At 47.5% G+C, this 19,705-nt stretch overlaps 1 protein-coding gene across 5 annotated transcripts in view; it reads right to left on the minus strand.

The window, feature by feature from the left end:
* Positions 1 to 4,162: 4,162 nt before the first annotated feature.
* Positions 4,163 to 19,705, minus strand: part of Cep89 (centrosomal protein 89) — a 47,176-nt gene continuing 31,633 nt past the window's right edge. For 3 of the 5 annotated variants that reach the window (XM_052165463.1, XM_052165455.1, XM_052165451.1), the window contains 7 exons: positions 18,654 to 18,769; positions 14,899 to 15,079; positions 14,479 to 14,646; positions 13,650 to 13,791; positions 10,100 to 10,189; positions 7,423 to 7,592; positions 4,163 to 4,521 (listed from right to left, as the gene is read on the minus strand). In XM_052165463.1, coding sequence (XP_052021423.1) covers positions 4,281 to 4,521; positions 7,423 to 7,592; positions 10,100 to 10,189; positions 13,650 to 13,791; positions 14,479 to 14,646; positions 14,899 to 15,079; positions 18,654 to 18,769 — 1,108 coding nt within the window. In that variant the 3' untranslated portion in view covers positions 4,163 to 4,280. Of the gene's footprint in view, positions 4,522 to 7,422; positions 7,593 to 10,099; positions 10,190 to 12,550; positions 12,708 to 13,649; positions 13,792 to 14,478; positions 14,647 to 14,898; positions 15,080 to 18,653; positions 18,770 to 19,705 lie in introns of those variants that run through there. The other 2 variants (XR_007974645.1, XM_052165472.1) reach the window with 2 other exon arrangements.

The following is a 19,705-nucleotide window of genomic DNA, read 5'->3' on the forward strand; positions in this document are numbered from 1 at the left end:
ACACACACACACACGGAAAAAAAACAAGTCTTATCTCTGCACCTCTCACCTGCCCCAAACTTCAGTTGCTACGATACATCTGCTCCCTGACCACCCACCTATAGGAGTGGCCACAGCCTGCTCCTCCCCCTCTCCTCTGAAGACCTCACTTGACCCTTTGGTTCTTCTCTTTCCAAAGCATAGCAAACCCCTTTCCTCACTTGCATCTGTCTCTTTTTCTCCAGGGACCGAAAGGCCTGCCTATTCCTTTCTCCCAGCAACTGGCCCATGGCTTTTTACTGTCATATCAAGAACCAATCGGGGAACAGGACCTTAGCATCAGAACCCTATGCCTGCCTAGTCTTAGAACAGGTGCTGAGGTGGGACAAAGGAACATAACTCTCTCCTACTGTTCTGTGCTCCCTTATGTGCTGTTGACTTAGCCCTTTCTTATTGGTCTATGCTAAAAACTTAACTTTTTACTACTCTTCCATGCTTCATAAGTGCTGGGGAAATTTAACTCTTTATCTCTCTTATTATTTACTTTATAATTCTCTGTGCTTGAAAACCTAGCTCTTATTTATAAACTAACTTCTCTGCCAATTAGCATATGTTATACAGCAGTGGGGAGTTCAGTACAGAATTTCCTGCTAAGGCTCAGTGAGAGAGGCTTGGAGCAGTTAACTCTTAGTGAACCAGAAAAAGAAAGTCATGCTTGCAGAAAGAAAATACACATTTATGCACACAGAGAGACACATTCACATGTTTTTGGTGAGCTTGACCACCTGTCTCAATCACTCCACAAGTATTCACACATATTTACATACATACACCTACATTTACATCTATGTAAGTGTATATACTTCTATAGATATTTGATGAATGCAGCAAAAGCTCCCCCAAGCAGGTTTCATTGAGCAAGTGCCACCATTGAAAAAATACACTCATTCTGGATGAAAAATAAGCTCCAACCTTTATTGCTTAGAGACAGAAAAAAAAAAAAAACAAACTTCTACCTTTTTAGTAAGAAAAATCCCTGTCCTTGTCAGTAAGAAGAAACCTGCTGTTGAGAAAAAAACCTGTCTCATGGTAATAAAAAGCCTGCTTGCTCTCTGCGCTCTGTCTGTCTGTCCGTCTGTCTTTCTCTCCTCTTTCTGCTTGGCTCTCTTGTCATCATCATTACTGGTTCTTGTACTTTTTCAGGATACAAGGTCATATGGTATTCTGAGCATCTTTTTTCAAAAGTTCACAAGTTCAAACATAAATTCAAATCATAAATTGAATAAGAAGTTATATGTTTACATGTGTTTCCATTAAGACTAGTTATCTAATTACACATTCACTACCTGTCACTAGCTCCATAGGTTCATAAAGAGTTTATAACAACAATTCTTATGTCTTAGGTTAGCATGGTTTTATCAAGAGGCAAATCATCTGCCTAGTGTCTCATCAGTTTTGAGGTTTTATATAGATAAATCGAGTCAGTATTTTATCTTATGTCCTTGCACCCACAATAAATTGTCCATACCAAGTTTATGACCTTTAGTTATAATGAGTTTACAGCTAGTGTAAAAGGAATGTTTCCCTGATCATAAATCTATTTCAAGCCTTTCTATCTTAGTGCAATTAGCCCATGACACATGAAGGTTCACAGAGCTTTAACACAGAGCATTCATACATAGAGGGTTCTAAATTACCTGTATAAATTTAAGAGTTCTATAGAATCATTATTAGGAATTAAGAAATCATCTATTTGTCTATATAGCATTACTACAAGAGAGTACAGCTTCATTTACCTGCAGAAAGTCTGCTCAATCATAATGCTGTTTAACAGCATCAGGAAAGACGTAACAAGAATCAGTTCTGAGATGAACTGTCTAAAAGCCTTGCAATTTTAGAGTTTATCTACTGCAGCCATGCAAAACAATGGGCCATCTTCAGAAAATCATCCCTTTTTCTAGCTCTCCTAGATGGCTCTGGCAGGAGGCTCAAGGGCATGGTGCTGGTGATAGCTTGGCTTTGGTGAAGGCCTCATGGCTGGATCACAGTGCAGTAATGGCAAAAATAAGTGTGTGGTGGTGGGAGGGTTGGGGGCAACAGGCCACACAGCTGCCCAGAAAGCCAGTGAAGGAGGGGCCAGTGTCCTATGGCCTCCCCCAGTGTCATAACTCTACCTGGCCTTAAAGACTTCTTGAAGGCCCCACCACCTCCCAATACGGCCACTCCATGATGCCATGCCTGGAACACATGAAACCTTGAACACATGAAACCATAGAGAAGTACACGGGCCATCTGAACACAGCAAAAGCACCTTCTAAGTTCAGGTCTCTATTCATTAAGTTCAATGCATCTCAAAACCTTCCCACGGTCACTTCAAAATAACTTGTGACTTGCTGGGGGTGGGGCACAAGACAGGTAGAGCAGTAAGAAATGTAGGCACGGTGTGTTCATGTAGTACCTGAATTCCAGCCACAGGCCCCTGGGAAGTATAGGGAGTGTGCAAAGGCTCAGAGGGTCACCAACGCTTAATAAGTCACCCTAATACCATCAGTTAGTGAGGGACTTGGCGGAGAGCTAGCAGGGAGAGCCAACATCAAGTGTTGGGAACACAAGCCCATGTATCCAGGTGCCACCAGAAGCAGGCAGGGTCCTGTCTTCTAATTCTGTGCTGGGAACTAAGCTGAAGGGCCTATGGCACGCTCTGCCACTGAGATATGCCCAGGCCATGTCTGTCACTGGTTCCAGGAAATCCTCATGGGAGGAGCCTGTTAACCCTATGACTCCCTTCCCTGCCTCCAGTCTCACTCCTCACTGTCATTACCATTGCTCCCTTTTTGTTAACATGCACACACACACACACACACACAAAGAGAGACATACGTGCGTATATGTATATATAATTTACGAGTCTGGGTGTTTTGACTGCCCAAGCCTTTGATAGACATTTTACAATCCAAATCACAACAGCCAGAGAACCCCATTTTTCAGCCATGCAGCACTTAGAGCCCGGTATTGCAATCAATACAAACAGCAAACAGGCTTGTCACTTCTTTAATTGCACAGCTAAGATGTCACTTCTGATCCCTACACTCTTCTGCATGGGTCAACATGAAAACCGAGGTCACCTTCTGTGTCTTACAGTGGTGCATCAGGACCCAGAAACGCTTCCTGTTTTGCAGATCGCTAGGATGACATGGACAAAGTCCTTGCCAGAGTCCTAGCTCACCTCCACAGAGCACCCCTTGGTCCTGGTACTGATCCTGGGTGCTTGTGCGCAGCTCCCTCCTGTAGAGTCAGGACATACCAGCCCCTCCATGAAGTGCCCATGGTCTCTCCAGTCCCGTAGGTTGTCTGCCCCTCTACAGCCTTGCTTTGTCTGCTTTGTTTACCCATCTCTGTGCTGTGAGCTCAGCCCATGGCCTGTTTCCTCTAAGATCCAGCAGGAAGTGGGACAACACAGAGGAACTGTACCACCTGGACCCCTTCCCTGGTCACAGTGCGGCCCTGGGGATACCCCATTCGAATGTCTTATGAAGCAGCAGCATAGGGTAGAAGAATGGAGAAAGGCATTCTCTGGGTGGGGACAATGGCTGTGCTCCAGTGTTGCAGCTCACAAGCCCCGCCCAACATGACACTTGCCTTACTGTCTTTGGATTTTGGGACAGTGAGTGTAAAGCCCTTTGACAAGACATCAAAGTTATCTGCTAGGTCACCTCCTAAGGAGATGTCACATAGCTTAAACCCCACTGAGTCTTTCTGCTTGTGCCTGTTGCTGGCTGCTCAGTGGACAGGCATCGTATAGCATCTCCATTTCTTCCAGGCCTTTCTCAGCAGCCCAGTTAGGAGTGCTGAGATGATGGTGTCACAGAGCCATCCTGAGGGCAATGTGACCCGAGGCTGCATCTCACTAAACATGTAGTAGAGAAATATGGAGAGGTGTGTGGTGGGTCCCTCCTGTAACCCAGCACTTGGGAAGGAAAGGCACAAAGATCAAACATTCAAGGCCAGCCTGGGCTGCTCAGGGAAACCCTGCCTCGGAAAAGTAAGGCTGGGGTACAGCTTAGTAGCCTGCGTGCCATACATGTGCAGACCCCTGGGTTCAATACCTAGTGGGGGGGGGGGGAGAGAGAGAGAGAGAGAGAGAGAGAGAGAGAGAGAGAGCCAAAAGAAACATGGAAATGCGTTTGACACCTGGGTGGGTTTATTTCTTTCTCGCGTATGACACTCAGTGGCTTCCATGGGTCTCCTTGTCCACTGGCCGCCCACCAGGCTGCAGGAAGCAGACACCTCAGACAGGAGGTCTATGCCACAGACTCCCCCAGACTCTGGCGAGTGGTGGCAACAGGAAGCTGCACGTCACCATAGCTGAAATCGTGGCCGATCAGCAGGTCTCCCTGAGAGAGGCGGCTCAGGCAAGTGTCCTGAGGGGCTGTGAGGTGCTGTGTGCCTCTCCTCTCCAGGGTGGCCTGGAGAAGGCCCCGCATCCTTCTGTTCTCCTTGGCTGTGGACTCCAGAACCATTTCAAGCTCACCTTCCATATTTCTGGAAAAGAAAAGGGCGGGGGGGTGTGTCTGAAAACAGTAGCTGAAGCAGTGGGGGCTGGCGGATCACTAGCCTAGCCAGCTGGAGCGCTCTGGGTCCACTGAGACCGTGTCTCAGAAGACAGGGGAGAGTGCCTGTGGAGATCCTGATGTCAATTTCTGCTCTCCACACGCGTGCACATGTGCCAGCACACATGTGTGTACACACAGACACACAGACACATTCACTTCTTAAAAAAGAAATGTCAATAGCCTTAAACACACACACACACACACACACACACACACACACCCTGTATGAGTCCTGAAGCAGTAAGACGTCCAGTGATGGATGCTTATGGTCCGAGGGCCAGGGAGAAGATTTTGAAGGTTGCATTACAAAGAATCATACTGAAGGAGAATAAGGTTGAAAAAAACAATTACTAGACATTGATTTATTTAGTGATTTGCTTTAAGTACTGCCTGTCAAGCATGACTTCACCTGTGCCCTAGTGCAGAATGACCCGGAGAAGCAGAATGGGCCGTTGCCCTTAACAACTGCCAGCTGCCAACTGCCCTGTATACATCTGTAAAATCTTCCTTGCCCACTCCACCGTGCGGCTTTAGAATATAAACAGGAATGCAAACTGCACCCAGGATGGAGGCCTTTCAGGAGCTGAGCTCGCTCTGGTCCCTTGTCGACGTCTCCCTGGTGTAGAGTGCTTACTCCAGGAAGGTTCGCAGATCAGTGAGGTGACAGGTGTAACCAGGGTGAGCTGATCTCACGGTGTGTACTGGCGTCAGGCATCCACTGCAGCCACGGAGCTGCACCCACGGTTAGGAGATGCACACTACACTGGTGAGTTACCACACGCTGTCAGAGCTCACGGAGAAGAGACTCCCATTGCAGACCCATCCCTACCAGTCTCAAGGTGTCCTCCCAAGTCCCTTCTCTGGACTGGGCTGGGCTGGCCTTTGACTATGTGACCAGCAAGAACCCAGGATGAAAATACTGTGCCCTTGAGAACAGCTGGAAGGGAAGCCATTTCTAACAGATGTGACCACATCCACCCCAGGATACACAAGTGCTTGCCATGGAGAAGACAAGCCATGGAGAGAAAGGTCATGAACTCCAGCTGGCTGCCTCGGCATCCCCAGCTGGTCCCCGCAGGACGCTGTGAACACGCACCTGATGATGTCATCTCTGTTGTTGCTGTTTGGCCTTTCACTTGGAAGCCTCCCTCGAGGAGACTGCCCTGCACAGGACTCAGGCTGGCTGCCTCACTCAGTTTCTGAGACATATTTGGAACACCCAATATGATGTCTGACTGTCTGCTGATCTGTCTACCTACCTACCCACCTTCCTACCCACCTACCCACCTACCCACCTACCTACCTACCCACCTACCCACGTACCCATTCACCTACCTACCCACCCACCTACCTACCTACCCACCTACCTACCTACCCACCCACCTACCTACCTACCCACTTACCACTATTAACTCCTTTACCAAGGCTTGCTATAGGCTTAATAAACTCATCCATTCCAGACTGTGTCTGCCTGTGGTAGATCATTCCCTGGACCACACAGAACCAATTATCATGTCAATTAAAATACAACAACCAAAGGAAATAAAGTAAAAAGATAATTTATGCATATTTTAAAATGTAACTGTCACATGGAGACCGTAAGATTATGACTTGAATATTAAGAAAATTTAAACATGTATATATAAAGGTTCAGTCTCAAATCTTGACACAAACGGCTCAGGTGCTTATTTAATTAACATATCAGAGCAGACCTGGCCACCAGGCTCTCCCAGCATCCCTCAGTACTTACAGTTACAGGGCGTGGCTAGCAGACCCTGCTCCTACCTCAACTTCTCCAGTCCCCTTCCTCAGCTGCCCTTCCCCGTATAATCCAGCCGCTTTTTTCGGTTACCAGGCCCCTTTTGTACCTTCACCCTCTTGGCTGCTGTACCTGGTCCCCCTCCCTTCCCCCTCTCCTCATATGGCTCAGGGTCATGACCACCCTGGACTCTCCCAGATGTGTCTGCCTCTGGCTCTGCTATCTGTTTTATCTACAATAAACTTTCTCCTTCACCACACCTAGGAGCAATCATATTCTTTTTTTTCATTCAATAACTTTGCAAATGCCACGAACTTACTTGAAAAAAAAATGACAAGACAGATTTACCAAAGATACAAACAGATCAATGGGTAAAGAAGCAAAGCCTCAGGGCTGGGGAAACCCAACACTGAACACTGATGAAGAGGGAATTAAATAGAAACTCTGAGCACAAAGCAAACAGACAAAACACTGAAAACGTCAACCAGGAAAGTTAACAGCTAGAAACTGAAAGGAACCAAGTAACAAAGTACCAAGAGCGCCTGACCGCCACCGACCCTGAGTTCCACAAAGATGCTGTGAAGCAGTGAGATACACGCACACATGCACATGCACACATGCACATGCACACAGACACATGCACACACACACGGACACACCACACACAGACACATGCACACGCACACAGACACATGCACACGCACACAGACACACCACACATAGACACATGCACATGCACACAGACACACCGCACAGACACATGCACACAGGCACATGCACACAGACACACCCACACATGCGCGCACACAGGAGAGATGGCTCAGTGACTAAAAACACTTGCTGTGTAATCATAAGGGTTGGAGTTTAAATCCCAGCCCCAAGTAATAAACCAGGCACCCAAAACACCCTTATAACCCGAACTCCTAGGATGGCAAAAGATGGGATCATGGGGCTGGCTGGCTGGATTAGGGAGAGGCCCTGCTCAAAGGAACAGTTGTCAGTGCTGACTGACAGAGAAGGCCACCGAGGTGCTCTTCCAGGGGTGCTCCCGTGCAATGCTCCCGCTCTTACCTTTTCTGCTGCAGCGCCTTGTCCAGGACATCCTGCTTCTCCTGCAGCATCCGGTGCAGGTGCTGCACCTCCTGCTGGTACTGAGCTGCCTTGCCAGCAAAGTCCTCCTGCTGCTCCCTCAGGCGGTGGTGGATGTCCCCCAGCTTCAGCGCTGCCTGCTTCTTGTACCCCTGCAGAGGAGGGACTCGGTGAACAAGGGATGTGGCCTCTTGGAAGTCAGACCCACTGACTGAGTGTGCCTCAGCCAGCACTGACCTGGGAGGCAAGTCCGAATCTTAAAAAGACAGAAGGGGAGGCTGGAGAGATGGCTCAGCAGTTAAGAGCACTGACTGTTCTTCCAAAGGTCCTGAGTTCAATTCCCAGCAACCACCTGATGGCTCACAACCATCAGTAATAGGATCTGACACCCTCTTCTGGAGTGTCTGAAGACAGTTACAGTGAACTCATATACATTAAATAAATAAATAAATAAATAAATAAATAAATAAATCTAAAAAAAAAGAAAAAAGGCAGAAGGAGCAGGCAGAGCTGCAGCTTGGGTAAGCGCCTGGCGGGCACTCACACCAAGCCCTGGATTTGATCTCTGTAATGGGTATAGTTGGGTGTGCCGATGTGTGCCTTTGTCCCAGCACTCGGGAGACAGGTGAAAACAAGTTTGGAGCTACATTGGCTACAGTGAGACTCAGACTCAAGAAAACAAATTAAAAAGTGATACAAAAGAATTTGGCGTATAAAAAAAAGAGAAAAACCTGAGCAATGGCTCGGTGGTTAAGAACAAGTACTTACAGAGAACCCAAGTTCAGCTCCCATCACCCATGCAGGCAGCTCACAACCGCAGTACCTCCGGCTCCAGGGGGTCGGATACTCTCTTCTGATTTCTAAGGGCCCCGGGGCTCACATGCGCACTCCCACATACAGAAACACACTTACATAATTCAAAACGAAATACAACTCGCGCAGCCTTATGTAGCCCAGGTTGGCTTCAAATTCCATGTGTAGGCCAAGGTGCTGCTGAACTTGGGCCCTTCTGCCTCCGCCCGCCACGTCCCCGCCTCCTACCCTGTGTTGGGACTGCAGGTGTGCACCACCGAATCCAGCTCTATTCAGAGCCGAGAGTCAAACCCAGGGTCTCACGCATGCTAGACAAGCTCTACCCAGGGAGCCACATGCCCAGCCCCCACATCTGTGCTTCTCATGGACAATCCTTTCCTCAACGGGCAACTTAAGCAAGAATGCCCACTGTCGACACTGCTCCACACTATCAGAACTGCCTCACCTACGAACTCAGCGAGGGCTGGGGCGCAGCTCAGTGGCACAGTGCCTGCCTACATACAAAAGGTTTGGGGTCTGATCTACAGCAACCACGAGGAGGTAAGAGCTTGGCTCGTCACCTCCCACCCACTGAGACTCGGGCCCTCAAGCATCCGCTAGGCCTTGCGTGTAACAGCGAAGGTTCCTAAGCACTGAGCCATTTCTGCAGTGCTTTAACCATCTGATCATTAGGATTACTTTAGGATGTCAATTCTCTGGCTGTTATGTATCTAAATCTCTGACATCAGTTCTAAAAGTGACCAGAGGGGCTGATGAGGTGATTCTGTGGATAAAGATGCTTGTTGCCTGATGCCTGGAGCCTGAGTTTTGATCCCAGGAAACCTGCTTAAAGCTAGAAGGAAAGAACGAAGTCTACAATGTTGTCATATGACACCCACACGTACTGCATGCAACCAAGGCATACATGCCTCAGACACATAGATACTAAACCCAAGGAAGTTTTAAAAATAAGTCTTGGGACTGGAGGGGTGGCTTCGCAGCTAAGAACACATGCTGCTCAAGCAAAGGACCTGAGTTTAATTCCTAACACCCACATGGTGGCTGACAACCACTCTTAGCCTAAATTTCAGAAGATCAGACCCCCACATGATGGAAAAACATATATACAGACAAGTTATTCAAACACATAAAAATTAAAATAAAAAAAAAAGGCTGGGTGGTGGTGGGTCACACCTTTAATCCCAGTACTTGGGAGGTAGGTAGAGGCAGGAGAAATTCTGAATTCAAGGCCAGCCTGATCTATAAAGAGAGTTACAGGATAGTCAGGACTACACAGAGGCTGTCTCAAAAGCCAAAAAATAAAATAAAATAAAAATGATAAAAGATACATTTGATAGACTAAAGAGATGGGTCAGTGGTTAGGAGCACAGGCCGCTCCTCCTGCTCCTTTGGGTCCTAGAACCCACGTGGCTCTCAGCCATTCCAGAGTCCCGGGGGATCTGCTGTCTCTGACCTGTGTAGTGCAGGCACACATATGGAACACATACACACACACTCAAGTGAACACTCATTCACATAAAATAAAAATAAAGACCATCTCTCTCTTTTTGAAATTGTATATAGCTTTTATATTTCCAGATTGTTTTTTTAAAAAAAAAAAAAAAAAACCCAACAACTTAAAAAAAAAAACATTATTCTTTGCAGTGACATCACTTAACCACAGAGCCTACAGACTTCTCGAATTTCCTGACTGCATGGTGCTTTCCTGTGCAGCAAACCACAGGTTATTTAAGGCGGTAGAGGCGCTGTCTGCCAGCAAAGGCTTTTCGCCTTGCACAGGCGGACACGGCACACACAGACTCGGCCTCCGGCAGCTCGTTTCCCACGGGAAGGCGCGATCCCTTACCTTCACCCTCTCCTCCAGCTTGCCCAGGCGGATGTTGCCTTTTAGGATTTTGTTGAGGACCCCGTGCTTCTCGCTCTCTAAACACTGAGCCTGAGGAGGGGGCAAACACAAACATTACTTTAGCAAACACAGAAAGTCCTAGGAACTGCTCTGATTGTAACCCGTTGTCACTGCACTTGCCTGGCACTTGTGAGGCCCTGGGTTCAATCCCTAGATGCGTGTGTGTGTGTGCGTGTGCGCACACACACACACACACACACATACACACACACATACAAGCTCCACTCTGTCTAACTCTAATTCTGCCTGTCCCACTCCACTTTCGGCCCCTCACTCCCTGAGGGGCTGAGGGCAGAGCTTGGACAAGGGTTAAGGGCCAGGAAGGAGAGAAGACCACACTGGGCCTGGCATCCCTCCTGGGTAGCAAAGGCAGATCTGGGGCCCCTCAGCCCTGGCTGTTTGGAGCTTCGGAACACTGCTCCCTCCTGGTGGACATATCACTCCTGTGGTGGTCTGAATGAGAAGCAATCCCCCACAGGCCTGGGGATTTGAACTTGGTCCCTAGTTGGGGAAGGTATGGAACCTTTAGGAGGTGGAGCCTTGCTGCAGGAAGTATGTCACCGGGTGTGAGGTCTCACCCCACTCCAGTTCACACTCTGCCTCCTGTGTGGGGGTGGGATGTGAACTCCCAGCTTCCTGCCCTGGCTGCCATCATGGACTCTGAAACCATACACAAGCACACCCTTGAGTCCATAAGCAGCTTTGGGCAGGGCTCCTTCAGTGGTGCTCAAGGACTCTGAGCGGTGATAGAGGCAAGCTTGTATCTTAGCTAACGTGATCACAACAAAACATCAGGGAATACTATAAACACAGACCAGCATGGCAGACAGTATATCCAAGAGGGACGTCATCTAAAACCAAGCAATCTGCACTGGTACCCCGATGGGAAACAAGCTCCCTCACACCATTAAGGGCTTCCGTTGCTATGGTGAGGGACGCCTTCCTCCTGAGGCAGCCTAGGGGTAGCAGCTGAATTTTCTAGAAAGGAAGGATCTGACAGAGAAACTTAAACAACTTTCCCCAGACACAAGAAGCAGCATCCAATTGGCAATTACCACGTCTGTCTGTCCTTAGACTACCACGTCTCCCTCAGAAAGGTGTAAATGGGAGTAGATGAAAACAAATGGGGAGATGCAGCCACGTGACCCTGACGTCTGAAGTCACTACCTGTAGCTGAGCGGAAGCCTTCCCTAAAGGCTGGGAGGGTCAAGAGACCCAGGAGGCCAGGAGTGATGTGACCAGCAGGGAAGCCAGTTTCCCCCCAGTGCCCTGCCCCGTCCTGGATACCAGAGGTCCTACTGAGAGCAGAGCCAGGCATGGGACAGCACCTCTGCCCACGTCCAGTCCTGATGCAGTGGTCTGGCTCGCAGGCATTACAGAGTTGGCTAAATTCACAACTTTTAAACATTTATACACAGAATATGTAGCTTCCATCGTGTTTCCATGCCCCGTCTGCAAAGCTGAAGTGTGGGCCTGAAGAGGGGCCGTTTGACGTCAGAAACATCTCCACTGCACCACAAAAGCCTGGGCATCGGACCCCAGGGACAGGTCCCCACGTGTGCTGCCCCAGAGACGGGGATTTAGATCCAGGGTGGCCCTGTGTGGAGGGCTGGAAGCTACTTCAGATGGGCAGTTTTGCTCTGCACCTTCCAACAGGTTTTTACCATCTCAGCAGCCCAGTGGACAAGGGGAGGGAAGGGGCGCTTGGTGCGGTGACAGGAAACACCAGCACATTCAGAACAGTGACCGGGACAGCAACTTTTCAGGAGAAGCCAGAATCAAATGTGAGTGACTTCAAAGTTCTATCACACTGGGTCAGTCAGGAGGCACTTAGAAATCGCCTGTGATGGGGCCCATGAGATGGCTCAGTGGGGACCCAGTGGAAGAGAGAAACTATTACCTGACTGCCACATATGGACACTCACACACACACACAAAACCATAACCATAATCAATTACATTTTAAAATCACTAGTAATGTTCAATGAGACTTGTCATGTTGTGAAGAATGCTTTGTGACATTGAGTACAGACAATATCAAGACACGTCCCATTAGCATTCATTTTATTAAGTAAGTAGCAACACCCCCTCAACTCCCCTCTACTACTTCTTCTACAAGCAAGGGCTAAGACCTCTGCCCACTGCCCGGGAAGGAACTTCCCCCACTTTTCCAGTCCCCCACCCCACCTCCTGAGTCAAGACACTCATTAACCTCCGCCTTCTAATTTGACATGCCGGCAACTGAGACGTAGAAAACCCATGCATGCTTATACGCAGGGGAGTGCTATATGTCCAAAACACATGGAAGAGAAAATTCAAATGAGTAAGAAGGCTTGGTAAGAAACGTCACCTGCAAGTCCACCCCTCGGAGGCAACTCACTGTCAGAGCTTGGGGGACTCTACCAGACCTTTCTGAACGCACATGGCTTGACACAGAGAGCAGCTGTCTTCTCCGACCACACAATCTGCTGCGGACATCTTTTTTGAATCAGTGTGGAAGTGTCTAGAACCGTGCCAGGTTCTGGCTGGCTGGGCGCTTCTCCAGCATCTAGGACACCGATAAGCGACTTAATTCCCTTCCCTGCTGCCACACCTGGGGTGATTGCTACCTAATGCCGGAGGCTTGCTCTAGCCCTCCCTTGGTGCTGGGAACCAAACCCAGGATGGGGCACACACTGACATAATTCCTTCCCTGCTCCTACCCCTGAGGTGATCTCTGCACGTCTCCAGGAAGCTTGCTCCAGCCCTCCCTCAGTGCTGGAGGTCAAACCCAGGGCCCTGCACACCTGGGGCACGCACTGAAGGCTGCGCTGCACCCCCAGCACTGCCTGTGACTGTTGGGACAAGTGTGCAGGTGGGAAGTGCTCAGGAGGTGGCTGAAGGGGACGCACAGATGCCTCGCTCCGCTGCTGTGTGACACACATGACATGTGTGACAGATATGAGCACCACATAGTTTACTTTCTAAAATAATGTTTGCTATTATTTAGAATTTCTGGCTGATTTTCTTTAAAACGTGTTTTGCTTATGCTATAATCCCAGTATTTGGGAGGCTATAGCAGGAGGATCACAAGTTTGAGGCCAGCCTAGGCTAGGCAGCAATACTTTGCCTCAAAATAAATAAATAAATAATTCTTGCCCATGGTTAAAAGATAAAATTTTGGAGAATTTTGAAGTGTGGTTACTATACAAAGACATTAAGGTTTTTTTCTATATAGATAGAGATTTGCTAAAAAATAGTCTTAAGGGCTAGAGAGATTGCTCAGTGGTTAAGAGCACCGACTGCTCTTCCAAAGGTCCTGAGTTCAAATCCCAGCAACCACATGGTGGCTCACAACCATCTGTAATGGGATCTGACTCCCTCTTCTGGAGTGTCTGAAGACAGCTACAGTGTACTTACATATAATAAATAAATAAATCTTAAAAAAAAATAGTCTTAAAGTTACTTTTGTATATGAAGCTTAAGTTTACATAACTTTGAGGAAACTCACCAAATACTTAAGACTGTCTCGCTCCTTGGTGACATTCTCTGCCAAGCCCACCAGGTTTGCCAGGTACTGGTGAGCAGACATCTCCTTCCCCATGGCTTTTTCTACTTGCTTTCTGAGGACATCAATTTTCTTTTGGTATCTCCTGCAGAGGGCCCCCCAGTGGTGGGGGAAAAAAAACAACCCTGTGAGCATAGGCTTGGGCAGAGTGAATATATGTATACAAAATTAGAGTTCGAGGCTAGCCTGGTCTATAGAGTGAGTTCCAGGACAGCCAGGGCTACACAGAGAAACCCTGTCTCAAAACAAACAAACAAACAAACAAACAAACAAATCCAAATACATATACACACACACACATACATATATGTGTATATACACATATATACAAACACACATATATACATATATGTATATATACTCACAAATACATAGCATTATCAAAAAATAAGATACTCCAAAAATAATAAATAAGTGAATAAATACATAAATACATAAATTAATGTATTATGTATTAAAAGCAAAAAAGTAAAAAGAAAGGAGACTGGGATGCAGTAACAGGAAAATAGGCTTTGGTGTGAGGTCAGGAGACATCTAGAGCCCAGGGCTGCCATGTGGTTATCACTATCTGAACCACAGACGTGAGAACTACAGGTCCACAGAAAAGCTTTTAGCTTTTGCTATACTGATATTCTGATACCTGGCTCTTTGGTTATTATTTTCCATTTTATTGCCCCCATCGGAGAAACAAAAGATAAGGAAAATAAAATGCAGATAAAAAGGAAATGAAATGCTTTTCAAGCATCACACACACACACACACACACACGTACCTGTTGGCCTTGCGTGTGCGCTCCAGCTCCACCTCTAGCGCTCTGTTCCTGGCGGCCCAGCTGCTCTTCTCCAGAAGCAGGCTCTTCTTCTGCACCTGGAGGGCTGTCAGCTTTGCCATCAGCTCCTCCATCTCAGCACTGTCTTTCTCTTCTTCCTTTTGCAACTGGCTGAAAGACGAGAAATGGCAGACACATAGGTACAGAGGCACACGCGTGTGCACAGTGCCCCATGGGTGCAGGGCACTCACCTGAAATCAAGAGGGACAAAAAGGAAGCAGATGACTGGCGGCCAGATCCCAGGCCCTGGCAGACCCCCAAAAATGAAGAGCAGCAACAACAGAACAGAGATAAAGCAGAAGCTGTGCGACCTCTGTCCACTCTGTGCGGATCACGTGGCGGGCTCACACAAGCTTGGCTCACCTTTTGAGTTCATTGACAATGGAGGTATGCACGTCCACTGCGATCTTGCCATCCAGCTGTGTTTCCAGCTCTCGGCATCTGGCCTGCAGGCCCTCCAGCTGCTCCTTGCTTTCCACGAGCTGCTTTTCCTGCCCCTGAGTCTTCGCCTCCAGGAGCACAAGTTGTTTAGTCAGCTTAGAAACTGGAAAGGAACAAGATAAGGACTTGGCGCAGAAGACTGATCAAATATAAGTAATAGACAGGTGTGGTGGTGCACTCAGGGTCTGAGGCAGGAGGATCATGAGCTCTGGCTAGGCTAGGCCACATAGTGAGAGCCTATCTCTAAAACCTGCCTTTAAAAAAGAAGGGGGGGCTGGAGAGATGGCTAAGTGGTTAAGAGCACTGACTGCTCTTCCAGAGGTTCTGAGTTCAATTCCCAGCAACCACATGGTGGCTCACAACCATCTGTAATGGGATCCAGTGCCTTCTTCTGGTCTGTCTGAAGACAGCTACAGTGCATGTATACAGTACACAGTGCATATATACAGTATACAGTGCATGTATACAGTATACAGTGACATACATAAAATAAATAAATCTTAAAAAAATATCCTGTTTTTTTAAATAGGGGGAGGTGGTTGGAGAAAGAAGAGAGAAGGCAGGCTGTGATGGGTTATATCTCTGCGTATGAGGCCAGCCTGGTCTACAAAGCGAGTTTAAGGACATCCAGGGCTACACAGAAAAGTTCTATCTTGAAAAAACAAAAAACAAAACAAAATCCAAACCAACAACAACAAAAAAGGAGGTAGGGATCTAGCTCAACGCTACGGTGTGTGCCTAGCTTACATAAGCCCTAGATTAATTTAAAAAAAAAAATCAGTCATCTTACAAAAATGCTCTTTCAATGCTCGAGATGTAGCTCAGCTGCTAAAGGCTTGTCCTGAATGCATGGAGTCCTGGGTTCAATCCCAGCACTGCACACAAAGACAAACAGAACAAGGGGACTTAGGAGAGCACAGCTGCCATCCAGGATTTGGGAGGCAGAGGCAGGAGGATCAGAGACTCAAGTTCATTCTTAGCTAAACAGTAACTTTTGAGGCCACATAGACTTTGTTTAAAAACAAAAACCAAACAAACAAAACAAAAAACAAGCAAACAAACCTGATAAAAGAAAAAAAACTGTAAAAAAAAAAATCCTCTGGAGAATTTTAAGATAATTCTAAAGCCTTATACACAGAGATTATTTTCCCTGTGTTAAGCATTCAGTTAACATGACATTAAAATTCATACACATGACACCAACTCTCCACATCTGTAGGTTTCACAGCTGATTCAATCAATTGTGGACTGGAAATAATTGAAGGGAATATTTGCATCTGGGGATGATGACATAGCTCAGGTAAAGTGCTTCTCTTGCATGTATGAGAACCCATGAAAGAAAGCCAGGCATGTAAAAGCCAGGTGCACACTTGTAATCCCAGCACTGAGGCAGGGGGATCACCAGACAGATAAGCTTGAAGTCAGTGAGAGACACTGTCTCAAGAAATAAGCTTGTAAGCAATGATACCCAAGGCTATCTATCTTCTAGATTACATACACACACACACACACACAGAAAGAGAGGCGGGGGTGGGGGGTGGGGGGTACGGGGTGGAACCTGCATCTATATAAAACATATACAGATTATTCTTTATCATGCTAACCTAGACAACATGTCCTGATTATTTACAGAGCAGTCAAATCATGCTGGGCTTTATAACTAATCTAGAGCTGATTTTTGGCTTACGGGAGGATCTGTGTAGGTTTTTTTGTGGATACTACAGCATTTTATATAAGGACTTGTAAGTTTATGTATTTAGGTATCCAGTGTATGTGTGTGGTATGTGTGTGTGTGTGTGTGTGTGTGTGTGTTCCTGTCTGTTTATCTGCCTGTAGCCCATCCCATCTGGGTACCTTAAGACTTTTCTATGGCTTCCTGCAATATTTAATGAGGCATGAATCTAACCATAAAGGAACTCACTTCCTAAAGACTTCAGTGTCAAATCATACATAGATGTGCAAGCATGTGTCATGACCTGTCTGTAACCGAGAGAATTTCAGTATGAGCATACAAACACACCGCAGTAATGAGATAGTCCCTGGGCACACCATGACACTGCCGCTGGGAAACACAACGGGTAAAGCTCTAAACCCTCCACTCGGACAGTTCGGAGTAGAACAGAGTGAGGCTAGTCCAGGAAACTGAAAAGAACGTGGTGAGTGGGCGCAGTTACAGGTCAGAGGACCTGGGCCTCCAGGGCTCCTGTAGCAAGTTTGCAGAGGGACTTCCCTCGGGACTCTGTGAACACAGCTTGGTTGCCAGGTGCTGGAACCAGGCTCAGTAGCTTTGGCTGCAACAGAGGCCGGTGGTGACCTCTTCAGTGTCTGCACAGCAGAAGAAATAGGGAGGCTCATAGGGATGGGGCAAGACAGCCTGTTTAAGACTCCTGTCCTGTGGCTCCCGTCTTAAAGGAGTAAAGGGGGGGGGGGAGTGTGCCACTATTGAGGGGGGCTCATATTTGGTTTTAATCAAAGCAAGAGAAAAAAAATCTCTTGACTTGGCTCACTGTGAAGACCATTGTCATTGCTATAGTGGCTATAGGAAGAGACACACTGGGAGAAGGGATCCTCATGGGAAGACCTGGAGAACCACAGAGACTTAACTTCTGATGTCCTTAGCCCGGGGAAGGGTGGTACACACCTGCTATCCTTGCACTGGGGAGGTATAGGTGGGAGAAGGGCTGTGATTTCAGAGGCACTCTGGGCTCGATGGCACATTCTGAGCCAACCTGGACTACAGAGCAGACCCTGTGTCAGAACCCTAGGGCTAGGGATGTCTGGTGATCTGAATACAAACGCACCAGAGGCCCACATGTTTGAATGCTTAGCCCCCAGGGAGTCACACTATCTGAAAGGATTAGAAGGATTAGGAGGTGTCAACTTTGAGGTTTCAAAAGTCCATGCTGGCCCAGCCTCTCTCTGCCTCTGTCTGTCTGTCTGTCTGTCTGTCTGTCTGCCTGCCTGTGAATCAGGTCATAAAGCTCTCAGCTACTGCTTTAGCACCACGTGCGTGCCACCTTGCTTCCCACCATGATGATGACTGTAAGCCAGCCTTCAATTACACATGTTCTTTTATAAGAATTGCCTTGGGGAGCCAGGCAGTGGTGGTGCACGCCTGTAATCCCAGCACTCTGGGAGGCAGAGGCAGGTGGATTTCTGGGTTCGAGGCCAGCCTGGTCTACAGAGTGAGTTCCAGGACAGCCAGGGTTACACAGAGAAACTCTCAAAAAACCAAAAAACGTCTCAAAAAAACCAAATCCAAAAAAACCCCAAAAAACAAAAACAAAACAAAACAAAAAAAAGAGTTGCCTTGGTCTCAATGTCTCTTCACAGCAATAGAACAGTGACATAGACTGGCTGCCACTCAATGCAAAAGTGCCTGTTTGCATGCAGAGGGTGCGAAACGCTGGGGAATGGGAAACAGAAAAGTTCTACTTTCTTCTGCAGTTAATAAACATCTGGAGAAAGGAGACGCTGGGTTGTTTCAAAAGCTTCATTCTGTAACCCTTTAACTCTCAGGAGCGATCCTACGCGAAAGGCACTTTGGTTGACCCTACGAGGGGTCTGAGAACACATGGGCTGACTGCAGACCAACTGCAAGAATGCAGTGGCTGCGCCATCCCACGATTCTGGACTATGCCGCCCTGCCTGGTTTCCAGGCCACCCCGGTCACTCACCGTCCTGGAGGTGCGCCTGGTGAGTGTCCCTGGCTTTGGCTTGCTGGATCTCCAACTGCTCGATCAACAACTTGTTCTCATCTAGAACCAGCTCTGCTTGAGTCTGAAGCTGCCTCCTGCAATTGGTTCGAGAGATTAAGCACTGTCCTCGGGTTTGAGAGATCACAGAACTATGCCACAGTAAGAGTCACCCCCTGGGCGTGTGCAAGTGACAAAATGTTGCCTGAGTGACGGACACATCAGCTACTGCATGCAGTGACAATTGACATCCATATACAGGCAGAGGGAGACTGCCTTGTGCATGATACTCAGGTGAGATGGCCTCAAAATGGCCAGTTTGCTTCCTACTCTGAAGCATCCAATCCCTGCACCCAAATAATTGCTCTGCAATCCATAAGACACTGGAAGGTCCTGTTTTCACCTTGAAACTATTCATTCACAATCAGTAGTTGCTGCTTACGGTAGCCACACTTACAAGTCCCAGAATTCCTGAGGCTGAGGCAGGGAGATTGCTTGAGCCCAGGTCTTGAGGGCAAATCTAGACAACATTGAGACTCGGATTTCCCAAGAGGTAAAAATAAAGGGCTAGAGTCAGGAGCACTGACTGCTCTTCTAGAGGTCTTGGGTTCGATTCCCAGCACCTACATAGCAGCTCACTGCCATCTGTAATTCTAGTTCCAGGGCATCTGATGTTCACTTCTTGTCTCCCAGGACACCAGGTACTCACATGGTATGCAGACAAAATAACTGCGCACATTTTAAAAGCTTTTAAAAAACTAAATAAATAAACAACCTTTAAAAACCAACAACAGCAAACCCCCAGGTATGGAAGCTAGCCTAGAGTCTCAGCTCTTACGAAACTGAGGCAGGAGGAGCTCTGCCACAGGCCAGTCTGGACTACCAGTGAGGCCATTAAAAAATAATAATAATGTTTTGTTGTTATCTCTGAAAGACAGAAAGGGCATGGATCCAGATGTGGGGTGGGATGATAAATTAAAGAAAGTAATAAATACTAAGAATAAGCCAGGAAAGTCGGGCGGTGGTGGCGCACG

Source organism: Apodemus sylvaticus, chromosome 1, assembly GCF_947179515.1.
Source record: "Apodemus sylvaticus chromosome 1, mApoSyl1.1, whole genome shotgun sequence".
Classification (NCBI taxonomy): Eukaryota; Metazoa; Chordata; class Mammalia; order Rodentia; family Muridae; genus Apodemus; species Apodemus sylvaticus.